The sequence below is a fragment of the Miniopterus schreibersii genome (genome assembly GCF_964146895.1).
Source record: "Miniopterus schreibersii genome assembly, chromosome: 21".
Taxonomy (NCBI): domain Eukaryota; kingdom Metazoa; phylum Chordata; class Mammalia; order Chiroptera; family Miniopteridae; genus Miniopterus; species Miniopterus schreibersii.
Window position 1 is genome coordinate 7,210,927 of NC_138123.1, and position 20,095 is coordinate 7,231,021.

At 50.1% G+C, this 20,095-nt stretch overlaps 1 protein-coding gene across 1 annotated transcript in view; it reads left to right on the forward strand.

Moving 5' to 3' along the window:
* DNAH14 (dynein axonemal heavy chain 14) overlaps positions 1–20,095 on the forward strand; it is a gene marked incomplete at its 5' end in the record, with an annotated part of 111,605 nt that overhangs the window by 85,353 nt on the left and 6,157 nt on the right. Inside the window, 15 exons of the mRNA XM_081123985.1 lie at positions 1,285–1,425; positions 2,263–2,478; positions 4,206–4,436; positions 4,713–4,834; positions 6,412–6,656; positions 8,184–8,602; positions 8,678–8,876; positions 10,377–10,613; positions 11,225–11,310; positions 12,191–12,347; positions 13,350–13,560; positions 15,028–15,130; positions 15,956–16,183; positions 18,706–18,903; positions 19,841–20,040. Of these exons, the coding sequence (XP_080980111.1) occupies positions 1,285–1,425; positions 2,263–2,478; positions 4,206–4,436; positions 4,713–4,834; positions 6,412–6,656; positions 8,184–8,602; positions 8,678–8,876; positions 10,377–10,613; positions 11,225–11,310; positions 12,191–12,347; positions 13,350–13,560; positions 15,028–15,130; positions 15,956–16,183; positions 18,706–18,903; positions 19,841–20,040 (2,993 nt within the window). The remainder of the gene's footprint in view (positions 1–1,284; positions 1,426–2,262; positions 2,479–4,205; positions 4,437–4,712; positions 4,835–6,411; positions 6,657–8,183; positions 8,603–8,677; positions 8,877–10,376; positions 10,614–11,224; positions 11,311–12,190; positions 12,348–13,349; positions 13,561–15,027; positions 15,131–15,955; positions 16,184–18,705; positions 18,904–19,840; positions 20,041–20,095) is intronic.

The window sequence follows — 20,095 nt, forward strand, 5'->3', positions numbered from 1 at the left end:
TAAGATCATACGGGTTTCAAGCGGAGCCCCCCATGGAACATCTGGATATGCATTGTTTGCCTACGTCACAAAGGTCGTCTTCCGTCACCACCTATTTGGCCCCCTCTCCCCTTCGCTGCCCCCCTTCCCTCTGTTGTCTGTGTCCATGCGGTTCGGTTTTAAATCCCAAATATAAGTGAAATCATACGGCTCTTGGCTTTTTCTGTCTCGCTTATTTTGCTCAGCGTAATATTCTCACGGTCCATCCATCTCCTCTAAGGGCCGGGTGGCCGTCCATTGTGTGCATGTCCCTCACCTCCTCTGTCCAGCCGTCCGTCAGGGGACACTCGGTCGCTCCATGCCTCGGCCGCCGTGGACAGTGCTGCAGTGAACGTGGGGGTGCAGATCTCTTTGCCGATAGGTGTTTTCAGTCTTTTCGGGCAGATGCCCAGGAGAGGGATTGCTGGGCCACCCGGTCAGCCTTAATTGTTCTGAGGCCCGTCCGCACTGTCCTCCGTGGCTGGGCCAGTTGCTGTTTCCCCAGCAGTGGCGGAGAGTTTGTCTCCTGCCCTTGTTACCTGTCCTGTTGGTCACAGCCGCTCTGACAGGTGTGAGGTGGCGTCTCATTGTAGTTTTGGTGTTTCCCTAACAGCCAGTGAGGTTGAGCAGCTTTTCACGTACCTGTTGGCCATGTGTATGTCGTCTTGGGAGCAGTGTCTGTTCAGGCCCTCTGCCCATTTTTTTAATTGGGCTGTTTTTCGGTGGTGAGCTGTGTGAGTTCTTCATAGATCTCGGATAGTAACCCCTTGCGGGAGCTACTGTTTCCAGATACCTTCTCCCGGTGGTTGGCTGCCTTCCGGGCTCGTTGGCGGTTTCTCTTGCTGTGCAGAAGCTTTTTAGTTTGATACAGTCCCATTCATTTGTTTTTTGCCTTTATTTCCCTTGCCTTTGGGGTCAAACTCATCAAATCCTCTCTAGGACCAAAGTCCATAAGTTTAGTACCTGCATTTTCTTCTAGGTAAGTTATTGAGGATGGCATCTTAAAAAACAAACTTCACTATCAAGGGACCATTCACTGAATTTTTATGATGTACATTGTCACTGGTAATGTAATCTATCTCTCCTGGAAGATTTTTCCAGGGTCTGAAAATCCATTTATATGAATGATCCTATATTCATATAAATATAAATATAAATATAAATATAAATATAAATATAAATATAAATATAAATATAAATATAAATAAGCTCTTGAAGCAACATGAGAGTAAGGTTAGTCTCAATAACAAATAAATTGTCTTTCAGGTGGAAGAACATTTGCTGTTTTTGCAGGCAGCCTACAAAGACATTGTCGCTGGGAAAGAAGTATTAGCAAGTCGGAGACAACTGGCCACTAGGCGCTTGCACTGTGCGTCCCTCCTGCTGACGGCTCTGGACGACGAAAAGGCACGGCCCCCGCTTGTCTCACGCCTTCAGTGACCCCCGAGCAGAGCCTTGGCGTGGTCATACCTCAGCTACCTCCAGAGACGTTACCACAGTCTCAGGATAATTTTAGTTTGGCTGAATGGTCTGAATCGGTGCATAGCGGGGAAGGTTCCTGCAGGGCTGGGTGGAGGGTTATGAGATCAGACCGAGCGGGGGAGAGTCTGTCCCCCAGAAGACAACAGGTGTCCTTGAGACCATGTGTGCTGAGAGGCAGGAGGCAGGGCCCTTGACCAGCCGGCTTCGCTTGCTGCCCAGTGAGGCGCACGCGTGGCTGTGGGAGGCCCACAACCCGGGAGCGCGGGTCCCGACCCCCGTGGCCCTCGGGAGCCCTGTGAGCTTGAGCAAGTTGCCCAGCGGCTCTGAACTTCCACTTCTTCATCCTCAGTGAAGCCAGTGGCTTTTACTAAACAGTGCGGTATTGAAAGAGGCAGATGGGATTTTCAAAACAAAGTGTCAGATAAGTGATCGCTATTATTATTATTATTGAACACCATTAATATAGTCTAATGAATTTCTGTTTTTAAAATTATCCTGCTTTGTTACACAGAGGATTTTTAAAAGCCTACCATTCTTAGCAAATATGAAGCTATTAACAAATTCAAGAATAGGACTCATGTTCCCTCAAAAAGGTGTGTTTTTAAATTTTATCCACGATTAATTGGATTTCAACTGCGACATGAGAAGAGTGATAGAAATGGCAATGAGAGATCTAACTTGGAGACCATTAGTGTCTGAAATGTGTCAAAATGGTAGATCTTATAGCAAATACCAGTAACTTGTTTTTATTTTAACATTTAGACTCGATGGCAAGAAACAATCAACCAAATAGACGCCAAGTTGGAAGGCATTTTGGGCGACATACTTGTTTCGGCAGCGTGCATTGTCTACAGCGGAGTCTTGACAGCCGAATTTCGAGAGTTGATTGTGAACACGTGGGAGAATCTTTGCACTGAAAACAGCATTTCTTTGTCTTCTAACTTTTCTTTAATTGAAGTCATGGCACAAACACAGGAGGTACGAACATATTTCTGATATCCAGTTAAGTGGCTTTATTGTTGACTTAATTTTGCGTGTGCATTTTTTTTGGCTTGGATATTTTCCCCAGATTATTTTGATACATGAAAATACCAAAGTCTGTTCCAGGCCTTAAAATGTTTTTAAGTTATAGTTCTAATGCCTCAATCAATTACATCTCCTGTTTCAAATCCTCTGGGCAAAAGTCACAAAATATCCTAATAACATGACCTCAAATCATATAAAACAAACATTAAAAGAATGTCATATAAAAATGGACAAATCTGCAATCATAGTGAAAGATTTTAACACCCTTCTTTCTGTAACTCAGAAGAAGAACACAAAAACCAGTAAGAATAGAGAGGTTTGAACAACATCATTAACAAATGGATAATAGGCATAAATAGGACGCTGCAGCCTGCATGGCAGGTTACACTAACTATGCAAGCACGTAGAGAACATTGCCAAAATCATCCGTGTAGCGGACCAGAAATAGAGTTCAACAGATGTCAGGGACTTACATTATATGTTGTGTGATCACAGTGCAGTTAGCTAGAAGTCAATAATTAAAAGTTTCTTTGATAAACCATGATACTTCTGGAAATTGGGAAATACACTCCTAACCACAAGTCATTAAGAAATGACTGAAAACATGAGCCCTGGTGAAAACTTTCCCTTTGAGATTGGAAACATGACTAGGGGTTACCCACCACCGCCACGTGTATTTCACCCTGTACCAGAGATCCTAGGTGGTGCAGTAAGGCAAGAAAAATAAATAAAAGACACTAGAATTGGAACAAGGAGAAACAAAAAATTGAAATTTTTGAAGGTGGTATGTACCTAGAACCACCTAAGAGAAGATGTGCATATATCATGAGCATTAATAAAAATTTAGCAAAGTTTCTGGATTAAAGTCAATATGCAAAAACCAATTGCAGTTCTCTACACCAGCAACACCAATGATGCACAGTGTCTTTGGATACCATTTATATAGCATCAAAATGAATTATCAAAAAGCATAAACCTTATAGAAATAAAACTATAGATTATTGAGATAAATATTTAAAAACCTAAACAAATAAGGAGTTATACCATGTTCATGAATTGGCACACTCAATATTGTGAAGTTGACAGTTTTTTCCAAATTGATCTATAGATCCAGTGTACCATAGTCCCCCCGCCATCAACAGGGGATACAGTCCAAGATCCCCAGTGAATGCCTGAAAACACAGTGTGTGTGGTTTTTTTTACTTTACTTTTATTGTTGACACTATTACAGATGTCCCCATTTCCCCCTGCTTTGCCCACCTGCACTCGGCACTCCCGATTCCCTCTGGCCGTCACCACACTGTCATCTGTGTCTGTGGGTTATGCGTGTATGTTCTGTGGCTAATCCCTTCGCCTTCTTTCATCCGGTCCTCCCCTTCCCCTTCCCCTCTGACAGCTGTCGGTCTGCTCCACGTTTTTTTCTATATATACATAGCTTTTCACTAAAGGAAACCCATCACGGCTTCTCTCTGGCATTGGTGGATTGCCAGCATCACTACTCTTGAATTTGGAGGCCATTATTAAATCAAGTAAGGTTGACTTGAACACCGGCATGGCAATACCACGACAGTCGACCTGGGCTACTAAGCGACTGACGGGGGAGGGGGGGGGATGTCCTGTAGGCATTAAAGACGTGAAGAAGTCTGTAAGCAATGACAGCACTCATGATTTCATTCCAGATCCGTCGATGGCACCATCAGGGGCTACCCCTTGGTCAGTATTCAACAGAGAATGCCATCTTGATCAAGAACGGCCTGCAGTGGCCTCTGCTGATTGACCCACACAAGCAAGCTTGCAACTGGATCCGCCAGATGGAAGGACCTAGGCTTCAAGAGCTCTCCATTAAGGACAGCAGTTACATCAAAAACATTGAAAATGCCATGAGAACAGGGGGGAGCGTCCTCTTGCAGGTATTAGTACAAAACGGCCTACTTCCCCAGATTCCTTGCAGCTGACACGCACACTGAGCATAACCACTGAGGGCTTTAAGTAACCGACAGGTAGCTGTCAGGGGAAATACAGACAGACATACGTACAGTGAGTTCTCAACGTTCAGTTCTCTCAGATCTGTCTTTTACTGTTGTCCAGATAGTCACAAGATTTGCACTTTGTAAAAGCTGTGTCTTTCCAATTGATTTACTTTTCGCAAGATGAATTTTTTTATTCATGTCTCTTGGGTTTTTCAGAATCTCCCTGAAACGTTGGCTCCGGGCTTAAAGGCAATTTTGAAAAAAGACATCTATCAGAGAAGGGGACAGTGCTTCATACGGGTCGATGATACTGAGATTGAATATAACTCCACATTTAGGTAATGTCGTAGTGAAGTCGCGTCAAACGTTTCTGTTTTCCTGTGATGACAACATTGCGACTATTTCAGCCCTGATACGCGTATCCAGGAGGAAACGGTAGCATTGCGTTTTGAATGTCATTTTTTATTTTTCACACTGTGCCTGGTGAAGCCTGTGGGTTCCAGGGAGAGTTTGCAGAAACTGTGCTAGTGGGGTGGCGTGTTCCTGAGCTGACCACCTGGTCCCGCGTTTGAATTGGGTGTCTGAGGAGGTGGCGGAGGGCAGACTGGCAGCGGATGCCCCATCCTGTCACGTCCTGGCCGTGTGCTGTGGGCGACTCACTCAGCCTCTCTGAGTCTCCCGTCAGCTTATATAAAAAGGAAAGCGTCGTTTCTGTTTTACTGGGTTGCGATGAAGACTAAACTAGAACCAGAGTCCGGCCACTCCTGACCACTCCCACCGGTGCCACCTGCTCCAAGCCACCGTCCCCTCACCTGCTAACCAGTCTCCTTGTTTCTGCCTCACTCCAGCTCCCTCCTTCCCGCCGCCTCCCCCTGCACAGACTGCTTGCTCCCTGGTAGATAGAGGGGGCCTGTTCAAAACGGGTCATGTCGTCTCTACTCAGATCCCTCCACTGGCTGCTTTTATTATTATTATTATTCAGAATGTTACAGATGTCCCCTTTTCTCCCCTTTTCTCCCATTGACCCCTTCCACCCCACACCCACTCCCCTCCCCAGTCCCTCACCACACTTGTCTGTGTCCTTGGGTTGTACATATATGCATGTAAACTCTTTGGTTAATCTCTCCCTGCCCGCCCTCCTCCATCCCTCTGAGATCCGTCATTCTGATCTATGCCTCCATGTCTCTGGATCCATTTTGTACATCAGCTTATTAAGTTCTTTAGATTCCACATAGAAGTGAGATCATGTGATGTTTGTCTTTCTCTTCCTGGCTTATTTCACTTAGCACAATACTCTCCAGGTCCCTCCATGCTGTCCCAAAGGGTACGAGATCCCTCTTTTTTACAGCTGCGTAGTATTCCACGGTGTAAATGCCCCACAGCTTTTTATCCACTCATCCTACTGATGGGCACTGGGGCTGTTTCCAGATCTTAGCTATTGTAAGTAACGCTGCTATGAACATCGGGGTGCATATATTCTTTCTGATTAGTGTTTCAGGATTCTTAGGATATATTCCTAGAAGTGGGATCACTGGGTCAAAAGGCAGCTCCATTTTCAGTTTTCTGAGGAATCTCCATACTGTTTTCCACAGTGGCTGCCCTCCACTGGCTTCTTACTCGGGGTAAAAACCATAGTCTTTGCCATGATCTAGCGGCAGGTCAGAACCCCTACTACTTAGCATGTGTCTAACTCTGTCTTATGCTTCGACCAAATGTATGGACACAATGTATGGTTGTGTTTTTAAAGTCATAAATAGCAAATATGTTCACATAGTATAAATCGAGAGCCTGCTTTTGTACAAGGCTGAATAACCCTTAAACTTACCTTTGCTTCCTTCCGGGGGAAATGCTTATTCCATGATTAAATAATGGGTTTTTTTCCCTCCAAATAACTGGTGCCTTTCTCATGTTCTAGGTTATACATATCTACAGAAATAGACAACCCACATTTCCCTCCATCCGTTTATAACTTCGTTACTATGATCAACTTCACGGTAACGTTCCAGGGTTTGCAAGATCAGCTCCTATCTACCATGTTAAGTCACGAAGTCCCTCATCTCGAAAATCAACGTTTCAAGTTACTGGAGAGCATTTCCCTTGATGCTATGACTCTTCAGGAACTGGAGGAAAAAACGTTAAGTTTACTGCAGAACACGCAAGGTAGGTTACGCTACCCGGTGTGGCGGGAGCCCTCGGCATGCCTTCACCAAGGGCACAGCAAAAGTTACAAGGGACCGTATTCTGAACTGGCACCGAAACTACCAAATGACTGATGAACACAGGTGAAGCGCCCCATTTCTAAAATTAAAACACTCTCGATTTCGATGTTCCTCGGCGCCTACCTCTGTTTAGCTCATTACGCCACAGGACGCTTCCCACCGTATGATCAGAGTCGGAAGGAAAACCTTAGAGACACTGGTTAGTCCCCTTCTCGCTCGTTACCTGTACTTCAGGTACCTGCCATGTGTTGTGTGTATCAAGTTAGACCCTAGAGACCAAAAGATTAAGTGGCCCCCAAGTATTAATAACTAAAATACAAAAGGACACCATCCAGTGACGTGTGTGTGTCCCATTAAAATAGGATGTTTATTAAAATAGCAGTAGAAAGGATGTTCCTCCTCAGCGAGAAATCACAGTCTTTAAACGTAGACACGTGTAATTTCTAAAGAACTAAACAAAAAGCATTGTAAGTTCTGGGCACAGCGAGAGATCTGCCCCTAAGGGGTGCCGAGTACCCGATTTCAGCATGGGGACGGGGTTCCTCCCAGGCCAGCAAGCGGGGTGACCGCGGCTGGTGTCCTTCCGTTCACCTCCGCCCTGACACTCGCCTGAGACAGCGTCGGAGTCCACAGGTTTCGAGCCCTGTCCCGCGAGATGCCAGGCCCAAGCCCAGGTCGTCACCGGTACCCCTGACAGACCGGCTACAGATTGGAAGCTTAACGCCCTCCTTAGGTTCGATTACTTTGCTAAAGTTGATCACAGAACTGAGGAAATCTGTTTACAAGTAGAAGCTAGTTTATCATAAAGGAATATAATCCAGGAACAACCAAATGCAGGAAACTCCTGGGCCCAAGAACAGGGGAAGGGTGCGGAGCTTCCTTCCCGACGCCACCTGGTCACCAACCCAGACGCCGTCCGAGTGCCGTCCTCCGGGGCTTTACAGGCGCAAGGTTGATGAAGTCATTGGCCATCGGCGATCGAGGCGACCTGCAGCCCCTCTCCCCTTCCCAGAAACCGGCACCCTGTTAGTGGGCTGAGAAATCCATTTCACTGGTCATTGTCACTTGCGTTTAAAAAATAGAATTCAATAGAAAATGCCAGAGTGTGTTACATGAAATCATGGTGCACTCGTTAATTTCTGGAAATCCCATTTTCATTTTTCTGTTGTATAGCGAGTCACGGTGGAAATGTATTCCTCGTGATGGAAGGACTATTTATGTGCCTACAATAAAAACGGAGTCCACAGACACTAAAGTAATATAAAGCAGAGACGGGGGGGAGAGGGCCATGTGTGCCATTAATCAGATTTATTACAGATAGGACTTACCTTCACCTCAGAGCTCATCTCCAAAATAAACGCAACAAAAGCCAATAGTTAAAAACTCCGACCTCAAAAGTCCAGAAGAGGAAACTTCCACTGAAGAGCCCAGTGGTTTTTATTCCAGTTTCTTTTTTGTCCGTGTTTAGGGTGTGTCTTAGATAACGAGGAGATCGTAGACATCTTAAGAAAATCCAAAATCACTTCGAATGAAATTTCCAGGCGCATCAGTGCAGCAGAAAAGGCAGAAAGCGAAATTCAAGAAACGCGGAGGAACTACCTCCCCATCGCCACGCGGGGCGCCGTGCTCTACTTCCTCGTGGCCGGCCTGGCCCAGATCAGCTACATGTACCAGTTCTCCCTGGACTGGTTCCGCCAGGTTTTCGTCTCATCCGTGGTTTCCAAAAGCAAAGAGCAAGAGCACGGTTTGAAACGGGAGAAAGCGTCTCTGAGAAGACTGCACGAAACGGTAAACCTCTCAAAAGAACCGAAGACGAAGCATGAGAAAAAACCCTCCGAGGGGCACCTGAAAAACTCCATAGATACGTTGACAAGAAATATATTTAAGGTGAGGCACTCTGAAATGTGAGTTTGGAAACACTGTGGGCTCCGCGGGGTCACTCACGGCCCGTCTTCCCCGCAGGTGGTGTGCGCGGCGCTGTTCAATCAGCATAAGCTCTGCTTCTCCTTCCTGCTGTGCACCTCAGTCATGCAGAACAACGCCAGCGAGAGGCCCCCCCGGGACGACCTGGGGTCCCTCCCGGATGAAGAGTGGAACATCTTCCTGCACTCGGACATCCTGATAAACACCGAAGGCGTGATGCCCCGGCCCAGGCTTGACAGTAAGTGAAAGTAATTGCTCCTGGTGTAGGCAAAACTGATTTCCCTGAAACACGCTGCAGGTTCCTAAGGGGCTCCGAGTCAGCGCTTCTACGTTTATTTATTAAACTAACAGCAGCTTGAGCTCTAGTGCGCTCGTCTAGCTCATCAGTGTATCCCCTGCACTTATGAATGAATGAATGAATGAATGGCAGGTGCTGTGGTTATTATAACCCCCATCGGCACAATCACAGGGGCAGAGAAGGCCCGTGATCTGTCCCCTGTAACCTGGAGAATCCAGGAAAGCTAGTGCTGCAGGTCAGCCTGAGTCCAAGGGCCCGAGGACCAGAGGAGCTGTGGGTGCAAGTCCTGGTCTGAGTCCACTGCGCAGGCAACGAAAGAGAAACTAGACGCGTGGGACTACATTGAACATAGACCCCTGTGCATCTGAGCACACAGTCGACAGTGAAAAGGCAGGCTGTGGGCTGAGAGAGGGGTCACGTCATCTATCCAATAAGGAGTTAACATATAGAATATATAAATATAGAAGTCTTCCAGCTCAGCAATTAAAAAATCAAATAGCCCAATCTAAAAATGGACAACAGGCCTTTCTCAAAAGATGACACGCAAATGGCCAACAAGCATTTGAAAAGATGCTCGGCACCACTAACAATTAGGAAACGCGGCTCAAAACCACAGTATGCTATCCTCCCACACCTGTCAGGATGACTGCCGTCAAAAAACTAAAATTAGTAAGTGCTGGCAAGCACGCAGAAGTACTGGAACCCTCGGGCACCATTTGCGGGACTGTGAAATGATGCAACGAGTGGCAGACAGTGCGGAGGCTCCTCAAAAAATTACGAAACAGAACCACCGTATGATACAGCCACCCCGTGTTTGGGCGTAAATCCAAGAGAATTGAAAGCAGGGTCCCAAAGAGAGATTTGCACACCTGAGCTCACGGCATCGCTGCTCACAATGGCCAGTAGGCGGGAGCCCCCCAAACGCCCATCGGCGGGTGAGTGAGACATACTGCGGACTATGGCTCAGCCTTCGAGAAAGTGCTGGCCTGCCCCATGCTGCAGCTGGGTGAACCTTGGGGACACTGTACTAAGTGAAAGGAGCCAGTCGGGGGGGGGGGGGGGAAGGCAAACACTGTGTGATTCTCCTCCCATGAGGTAGCGAAAGAAGTCAGATTCATAGAGAAAGGAGGACGGTGATTACCAGGGGCCGAGGCGAGGGGAAGGGGCTGCTTCGTGTGCCCGGTTTCAGGTCCGCAGAAGAAGTTCTCGGCACCTCGTTTCACAAGATGACGATGCCTCGTGCTATTAAACTGGACACTTCAAAATGGGTAAGATGGGAGATTTTGTGTTTTGAACCACAATTTAAAAAAATTACCTTTTATGTAAATTGCCGCGCAAAAGAGCTTTTTCTCAGCAACAGCCGTTCATTAGCACCCGCTTCGTAAGGTGCGGCCGGGCGGGGACGGCCTCCTCCAGCGAGGTCACCCCCTTCCCCCCCAGGCCTGTACGGAATGTACTCCGGGCGGCACCTGCAGTGGGTCTCGGAGCCCCGGTGGAGGCAGTGCCTGTACCTCAGCGGCCAGCTGGAGCCCTTCTCCCTGCTCTGCAAGTCCCTGCTGGCAAACGTGTCGCAGTGGAACGCCTTCCGGGACAGCAAGGCCGCCTACGCCCTGATGGGCTCGCCCTACTCCTCGGAGGACGCCCCGCCCGAGGAGAGGGAGAAATCCCCCGAGGAAGGTAAGGGGGCGGCCGGTGTGTGCCTCTGACTTGATTACGTTACATATGTAGCGTGGATTTTTATTTTTCTTTTAAATCCATAAACCCAAAAAAGCTATTTCTCTGATCGAGACTGTCTTTAGACCGTGGGGAAGTACCCGGGAGATGTAAGGCAGGGGGAAGCGACAGCCACGGCTGGGCAGTGGGACTCTGTTGAGGTGCTAAGAGGGTCGGTATTAAAAAATATGTGTGTATAAGTTTTTCAAAAATTTGAGAATTTCATTGCACCCCATGTGCGGGAGGGAGCGGGTGATAAAGGGCTGGCTGTGCCCCCGGCTGCTCGGGTCCTCTGCCAGCTGCCCACCACCTGGGTGCAGCGCCACCCGTCGGCCACGTCGCCAGGGCCACGCCGAAACTCAGGTCCACCTTCCTGTCTACCCCTCGTGTGGCTTTAAGGGTAGTTCGTGGTGCCTCGAGTCCTGTAGAAACAAAGCTCACTTTAAAAGAAGTCAACCGTGTTCGAAAAAAATACACCACGGCTTTAAAGCGAACGCTGCCGCTTGAGGCGTCTTTTAGTAAAATCCAGAGTATTCGATTGTTAGTCTCGGTTTCTTTCTCTAAATGACATCTAGCTGAGCTTCTGAGCGGAATTGGAGAATTGCGCAGCCCTGTGACTTTCCCCTGGGAGAGACTCACTCCGTTTCAAAGACTGATGTTGGTAAGATGCACTGTGCAAAGGGGTTGGTGTTGAAAATGCTCTGGGCGCTTTATCAGTAACTAAACCCCTCAAATCTAAAACTGTCTGAGCAAACACTAACGTTAGAGGGAGGCGCTCTCACTCCATCTGAACGGGTCTTTCCCGTGGGGAGAGTCCAGTTCGAGTGACATTCCCGGCACCTCTCTGTCCCCTTGTCCAGTCTGCCCTGGACAAGGGGAGGGCCTTGGAAGATGGGTAAGCTTGAGAGAGAAACTCGGGGTGCCCCGCTCAGCCCTTCCGCCCCGTACCGTTTGGGATCTGCCTGCCTGCAAAGAGCATCCTTTCTGCTCTGCTTCTCAACAACCGCGAATTCTGCAGGAACAGGCCCGGCCCCTTGGAGAAAATCCGGCAGCAGGTAACTCTGTCCAACTCCAGGGTCCGTCCCGAGCAGCACGCGCACCTTGGCCCGTCCACCCCCTGGGCGGATCGAAGGTACAGGTGATCCTGTGCCTGGCCCGTCTGTGGCTCAGGTGCTTCAGGATCTAGCTGGGGGGATGCAGGTGGGTGTCATTTGTGAGCCCCTAAAGCCTCAGAAGCGTGGCACATACTAAGCGCATACGGTCACGAGGGGACAGTTTCAGGGCCATCGGAAGCTGCCCGGAACAGAGCTAGTCAAATTGAGTTCGCGGGACCCCATTTCTTCCATCTTCCCTTTCTCTCCCCCCCCCTCAAAAAAAATAAGGCCTCGGGGTTAAAAACGAGCACAGCGGGGACATTGTATAAACGCTTGACCGATGGGCGAGAGAAGGGAGGAGCCAGCAGCGGGGTGGCGACGGAGGGTCAGTGTCGCAGATTCTCACAGCCATGGTGTCGCGCCCCTTCCCCGTTTTCTCTCTTTCAGATAAAAATTCTTAGGCCAGAACTCTTGAAGAATTCGGTGAGAAGTTTTATAACTGAAAAAATAGGAAGCGAGTATATTCACAGGACCGGGGTTAACCTGAAGGAGTCGTACAAAGACTCCAACGCCAGGACCCCCCTCATTCTCATTCACTCGCAAGGTGAGCCCCTGGGGGCGGGGGGGTCGCGACACGACTGTCAAAAGATGGGGCGAGGCGGGCTCTGCGTCAGCCGATTCCATGTTTAAGTATTTGGGAAAGGGACAGATTAAAATTTTCAAGAATGAACCTTTCGAAAAATGTAGAGAGCACAAAGAGGGAGCACGGTTTCCCAGAGTCACGAATCGGAAATCCTATCGGCACTGGTTTTCTATACAGAAAGTAGCTCCCGGACACACATTATCGGTCGGAAAGCCCGGCTTTCCCTTGCGATTATTAGCTGTTTTAATTAACACTGACCCACGAAAAAATATACATTATAAAAATAAACGGTCAGGAGTTGACCCAGCCCTTGAATTCCTCAAAACCCCAGGTGCCTCTCCTCTGACCCGCAGGCCCGAGCGAAGCATTTTCAGCCACCTTCTGGTCCTCGCCGTGTCCGGATCAGACAGGTCTCTAGGATGCTCCGTTCTCAAGCTCTGGTCCTGTCGGGCAGAAAGGCCTGTTCACGGTGCCTCCCCGTGCGGGCCGGGTCATCGGAACCGTTTCTGGGCGCGGCGGCTGGCCCTGTGCCCGGCACGCTCATGGTAACGTGCCGCCCGTTTCTTGGAGACTTAGCCCAAGGTGACAGCCGGGGCTCTGGCCACCGCGGGTCCAGGTTCTGGACGACAGAACGGAGGGCAGGGACAGTCACACAACCGTTGCGCAAGCTTCGCCGCCCACACCTACCCGCAGAACGTAGACGCCCAAGCCCAGGGGCAAGAGAAGCTAAAAGTCAAGTATTTTAGCCGAGTGCACGGCCATTTCGAGGAACTCGGGTTCAGGCACGGGGGAGGGACAAGCGATGTTGGAATAGATAACAAGTGGCGGGCGTAGGCAGGCCTTGTCCCCGCCGTGTGTCGGAAACACCTTTCCCTTGTCCCACCGCCTCGGAACTGCTGGATCGTGCTTCCTAAGGGCAGCAGACGGGTTTCCAATGCACGCACCTCTCCACGCGGTCCCCAGGGGTGGACGTCACCAGCACCCTCCTGAAATTCGCGCAAGAGCTCAAAGGGACGACGCAGCACGTGACCATGATTTCCCTGGGCCAGGGCCGCGCGGCTAAAGCAGAAGACCTCATCGCCAGGGCCCTGGCCAAGCCGGAGCAGTGGGTCTTCCTCCAGAACTGCCACCTCGCGGCGTCCTTCATGCCAAGGCTTCGCGCCATCGTGGAAGCGTAAGTCACACGTTCATTTGTAACCGATCCGGCGGCCCACACAGTGCCGTGAAGCCGGGACTTGGGGTGTACACTTGGGCTTAAGCGAGGGCACAGTAAGAGATGTGCGGGGCCCCCCAGAGGGAGCCGAAGCTGGCCTACGGGGGTTCCCTTTGCCCTCACAGCTTGAAAACGACGCTGAGAATACATCCGTTTTTTATTAAGGAAAGAAAGGCCCAAGTTTAACTCTCCACCTTGTATATCGTTTTCCCCATTTCCTTCTCAAGCTCGCTCTCAGTAGATATGCAACGTGTCCAAAAAAAAATGTATATATATTTTAACAGCTATTACATTTTGAAAATGAAATGTATTTTAATAAACACTGCCTTTATAATGATGCAAAATGTTCACACATTTTTTGGGGGGACACCCTGCATATGTGACTTTTTTCTGATTTGAAAGTAAACTGCGGACATGATGCCATGTGATCCCTAAACACTTCAGTGTCTGTTGATTATCTGATCAAACTGGGTCATGTCTAGCATGTTGTCCAAATATTTTCTTTCATTGCAAAAAAAAAAAAGGAAAAAAAATGCTCTGGCCCAGGTTCCAGCTGAGGCTTCCTCACTGCACTCAGCTGTCGTGTCTCCTTTATTCCCCAGTCGTTGCTCAGCCTGTCTTTGTCTTTGACGTTTTAAAAAATTCAAGCCGGTTCTTCTGTCAAGTGTCCGTCGCTCGGGGCTTGTCTGCTGCTTTCTCGCGGTTAGGTTGAGGTGCTGCAGTGTTGCAGGAAAACCACCAGCGCTGTGCCCCCTTCTTGGCGCCTCAGATCCCGAGGCGCATAAGGTCAGGCCGTCCCGTTATTGGTGATAGTAGCTCGGACCGTTTGGTTGAAGTGGCGTCTGCCACCTGTAGCAGGGACTTTCAGACCACAGATGCATCTCGAGCTTTCTCCCACTCGTTTTAACATTCACTGGTAACTTTTGACTGAACTATTACTGTACGACTTGCCGGTGGCGACTTTCACACTCCACAGTTCCTTCTAAACGTACTGAATGATGTTCCACCATCAGGAAGAGGCTTTCCTTCCCCCCGTTTATTTAATTTGATGACGTCGGTGTGGGCTCACGGACTCCTGTTTTACTCATTATAACCTGTTGCTGCCGCCATTCATTTTGACGTCCAGTTGTCCCAGGTGTGACCACTGGCACCCTTCATTTTGTTCTTAATTTGTCATTTTCCCCACGTTTTTGCAATGAGTATATATCACTTTTGTGCTTAGGGGACCAAAAAACTAGTTTTTAAAAATGGGAATTCATGGGTCTTACGCAAATTCCCGTGCAACGTGGACGTTCTTGGGGTAGTCTAAGATCTTCGGTTATGAAAATGATTTCCAAGTTCCCTTAAAACACTGCAATAGTACGATTCGTAGAGCATGTTGGTTTGGTTTAAGTTTTTCACGTGCGTACGTAAATTTTTATTTGGCAGGTTTAACAGTCCAAACGCGACCGTCGACCCTGAGTTCCGGCTGTGGCTGAGCTCAGAAGCAGACAGCTCTTTCCCTGTTCCCGTTCTTCAGAAGAGTTTAAAGGTGAGGACCGGGCGACCAGGCCTTAGTGCTCACGGAGGAGCAGGACGGGATGGAAACCGTCCTGCGCTCGCCATCCCGGACTGAGGACAAGGCCCCTCCTTTCCGACGGCTCACAAATGCTGACGCTTGTTCCCCCGAGCAGGCCGCCGAAGCGTCTGGCTGCTGTAAACCGGGATGTAGAAGGGGCGCCCTTGTCCCCCCCCCCCCCCCGTGCTCTCCCCCAGCTTCCCCCTCCCTGCCTCCCGGTCACTGCTAACTCTCCGGGAAGGGCCTGGCAGAAAGCAGGCTAAAACTAGCGCCCGAAAGGCCCTCGTTAGGGACACTCTGCGACTTCTCGTCTCTGTCATCGAGTCTGAGTAAATACTGAGGCTTGGGCAGTTCTGTTAAACAGCAAAGCTGTGAGTGGGAGCTACAGGGAAGCTGGTTCCGTCCTTTTGCAGAGGTTTTCAAATGCGAAAAGGACAGCAAGATTATTTTTATAATGTTTTTATTGATTTCAGAGAGAGGAAGGGGGGGAGAGAGAGAGAGAAACATCGATGATGAGAGTCATTGATCGGCTGCCTCCTGCTTGCCCCCTGCTGGGGATCGAGCCCAAAACCCGGGCCTGTGCCCCGACCGGGAATCAAACCCCGACCTCCTGGGTCATAGGGAGATGCTCGACCACTGAGCCACACCGGCCGGCAAGAATAACAAGATTTTTTTATTTGCCAGCGAACCTTGAAAATCACATGCTTAGCTGGTTCTCTCCCCAGTGCTCTGTGCGTCTTCCGAGTCCTGGTGCCCAAATGTCCTCACACGCTGCTTCTCCCCACGTCTGTTTCAAAGATCGCAGTGGAAAAGCCCATAGGATTTAAAAGTAACTTACTTAAGACGCTTGGATACGGCGGGAAAGGAGAGGTGACGGAAGAAATGTTTGAAAAACCCGACCGTGGACCATGGTGGAAAAAACTCCTGTTCAGCTTGTGTTTTTTCAACGCTCTGATCAATGAAAGAAATAAATACGGGATCCTGGGCTGGAACGTTGATTACGAATTCAGCTCTTCAGACTTCGAGGTAAGTGTGGTATCTTCAAAATAAAAACAGCAAGTGAATAGCGAGACAGGACAAGCCCAGCACCCTTTTCATGGTACGAAAACGTGTAAAGAATGGACTTCGAAGCCAGCTGGGCTGGGACCAAATTACAGCTCCAGGGTGGTGGGGGGAAGCTGAGCTCAATAGTCTCTCTTCACTGTTCTCCGCAGAGAACCTTCTCTTTGTGCTTAACGTCGGAGGTGTTTCCCTGTCGCTGCAGCAGACGCGGGGTAGCACCTGCCTGCGCTTTGCCCAGGCTGACTTCCTTGCAGTGGCCGTCCCGGTGCAGGCCTTTGCCCTGACGACTGTGCTCGAGCAGATACCAGACACCCTGCTGAGGAAGAGCTTGGTCCTGCCTCCGGGTGTCTGTCACCTGGGCCCACCTTAGATGGGTATCCTTCCACCTCCTCTCTGTCTTTTTTTTTTTTAACTATTTTTTTTTTAACTCTCACCCAAGGATATTTTTCCATTGCTTTTCAGAGAGTAGAAGGGAGGGAGGGAGGGAGGGAGGGAGGGAGGGAGGGAGGGAGGGAGGGAGGGAGGGAGGGAGAGAGAAACATCGATCGGCTGCCTCCTGTACTCGCCCCTCCTGGGCCCGGGATCGAGCCTGCAACCCATGCGTGCCCTTGACAGGAATCGAACCCGGGCAGGATGACGCTCTACCCACCGAGCCAAGCCAGCCAGGGCTCCTCTGTCTTCATGAGGCTTTTCAGTCTCCACGTGAGGCTTCGGCTCAACTGCCCATCAGAGTGCAGGCCTCTGCCCCAAGGCGGGTAATGCCCATCGGAGTGCAGGCCTCTGCCCCCAGGCGGGTAGTGCCCATCGGAGTGCAGGCCTCTGCCCCAAGGCAGGTAATGCCCATCGGAGTGCAGGCCTCTGCCCCCAGGCGGGTAATGCCCATCGGAGTGCAGGCCTCTGCCCCCAGGCGGGTAGTGCCCATCGGAGTGCAGGCCTCTGCCCCCAGGCGGGTAATGCCCATCGGAGTGCAGGCCTCTGCCCCCAGGCGGGTAATGCCCATCAGAGTGCAGGCCTCTGCCCCCAGGCGATAGTGCCCATCAGAGCCTGTGCGTCGCCTCCACGCAGATCATGGCATAAAACAGCCACACTCGGGCATCTGTCGAGTGGGAGCTGGAGGTGCGCTCCTGCGCACTCTGTCCGGACCTTACTCAAAGCCTGGTCAAAAGATGAAGAGAAGTAGTGGCTCCACGTATTGGACAAATGGTTTCTGTGTCTTTTATGTGGCGAATGTAAGAGCAACTTTGCCAGTGGGAAGGAAGCAAACTGCCTGGGTGCCCAGCCCTCTGGGTTTCGGTGCCGGGAGCTCAGGGCGCCGCCTAGAAATCCCACCCGCTGGCACCTCGGCACTTGGTGGGAGGTGGATTTATGCTCGGCCCTGGTCGTTAAGGACTTGGGAACCCCGGGCTCCAGGGGACGTGCGAAGCAGCACTTTCTATAAGACGGTGGCGCCTCGGTTTTCGAATGTGATCCGCTCCAGAAGCGCATTCGAGTTCCGAAACGTTGGAAAACCGAGGGATCCACAGCCGACGGCTAGGCCTCGGGACCTTGCCCTCAGTGGAATCTGTGTGGCATGTTCGACTTGCGAGGCGTGTTCAAAAACCAAAGCATTTCCTTCAGTGTTTACAGCATTTGTAAACCGAAATGTTTGTCCACAGAGAAGTTCGAAAACCGAGGCACCACTGTACTAAGAGCTCTTAGTAACAGAGAAAGGCAAGCAAGCCGAAGAAAATACGGGAAATGTCCGGATCAAACGGAAGGACCGGTAGACTCAGTAAAGATGCCCCAAATCACCAGAACCAGCTGAAATCCAAGTTACTGTAACAGAGCACCGCCCATCGGGCTGGTAAAAATTAAATAGACCAGCATCTTGAGCCACGGGCCTGGCGGTTTTTCGGTTTGGTTTGGTTTGGTTTGGTTTGGAGCCTTGGGCTGCAGGATGATTTAATTTGCTTTATCCCCAAGCAGAAGGGAAGGGAAGGGAAGTAATTGGAGAGGGCTGAGCACAGATGTTTCCGTGGAGGTTTCAGCAGGCGGCCGGGGCAGCTTGGGGGAGGGCCCGAGTGACACAGCCAGGCCACCACGGAGCCCGCCCTGCTCTGCCACCTTCTAGGAGGCCTGGAGGGCACATGGGGAGGGGCATCTGTTTCTCAGGTGAATGGGAAACGATGTGAGAACTGCAGACGTGCAGCCGCGTGCAGATCACAGCCAACGATGACGCGGGCTCCTCCCAGGCTGGGCTGCTGGGGCCGGGGCGGGGCCGTGTTGCCTGTGGACTCTATTCAAGAAAATAAGTAGTTTGAGGTTTGCCTAACGACAAAAAAGAATTAACGGATAAAGATGTATACCCTACTATTTTTATTTTTATTCCCGTTTCCATATATTTTTAAACAGAAAATACACTTAGCTGTTTGAGAGTTGTTGATTTTATGTCGAAGCATCAAAGTAAGTGAAAACACACACTGAAATAATAAAAATTTTCCTGCCAGGTGGCCGTGAAGGTGTTAGAGAATGCCCTGACCACCCAGCCCGACGTCCCGTGGCAGACGCTGCGCTTCCAGGTCGGGGAGGTGGTTTACGGCGGCCGGGTGACCGACCACTGGGACCGGCGGTGCCTCAACACCCTTCTCGACAGGTTCTATAACCCGGACGTGTTGAGAGACGACTTCAGCTTCTTCAGCGAGGAGGTGAGAAGGGAATTCATTTTGCTCACACGACTGGATTGTTTTTACTAAGTATTGCCGAAGTATTTAAAATCTGCGCTTCGCCCGGCCAGCGTGGCTCAGCGGGTGAGCGTCGACCTAGGATCCAGGAGATCGCGGTTCGATTCCCGGTCAGGGCACAGGCCCGGGTTTCGGGCTCGATCCCAGCAGGAGGCCTTCAGGAGGCAGCCGATCAATGACTCTCATCACTGATGTTTCTCTCTCTCTCTCCCTCTCCCTTCCTCTCTCTTAATAGATATAAAAAATAATAACTTTAAAAATCTGCACTTAAATCAGTTTCGATGTTCACTCTTAGTGGCTTTCGTTAGCTTTTCGTATTACAAAATTAATTGACCATTTCTCTGTTAATTCCTGTTTTGTCAGCCAGCCAGCTGCCGTCCTCACAGAGCCTGTAACCCATCAGTGCTGGTTGCGGCCCACAAGCAGGGAGACACAGCCATAGCTGGCAACCGGCAGAAAGAGCTCTCTTCTTCCCATTCAATAGGGTTTTTTTTGTGTGTTTTTTTTACTTATTTATTTTATAGCTGGAAGTTTGCACCCTCAGGCCGTGTGCACCCATCCTGAGTGGTCAGCTTTTCTTAAGACGCTCCCGCGTGCATCCTGCAGGTTTTACAAAGTCCACGATTCGCACCCAGCATCTACGGTGCAGTTTCCCGGGGCAGCGGGTCGTCAGGCGCCCTGGCCCTTGAGGACTTTTCCTTTCCTCTCTTCCCAACAAGATGGTTACACGTGCGTGTCACGCAGCGCGGTGGCCCCGGACGTAGCTTTTGGCAGAAGCGTCTAGAGCACGCCACGTGCACACGGGAGCCTTCTATGTCAAATTTCCTGGGGAAGCATGTCTTCGTGCATTCCCGAGAGTCGATCCCGCACTAGGAAAACCGACCAGTTCTTAAATCCTCAGGTCTGCCAGCCCCTGCCGGAACCCACCAGCTTGCAGGACTACGTCCGCCTCGTCCAGACCCTGCCCGACGAGGAGCCCGCCGAGCTCATGGGGCTGCACCCCGAGGCCACCAGGGGCTGCCGGCAGACCCAGGCCCAGAATTTCATGAATACTCTCATTGCCCTGCAGCCAAGTACGATCCCGCACAGCCTCATGATCAGGTAGGACGCGCCTCATCAGTTAAGTTAGGAAGATTAGTAGTAAAAGCTATTAAAA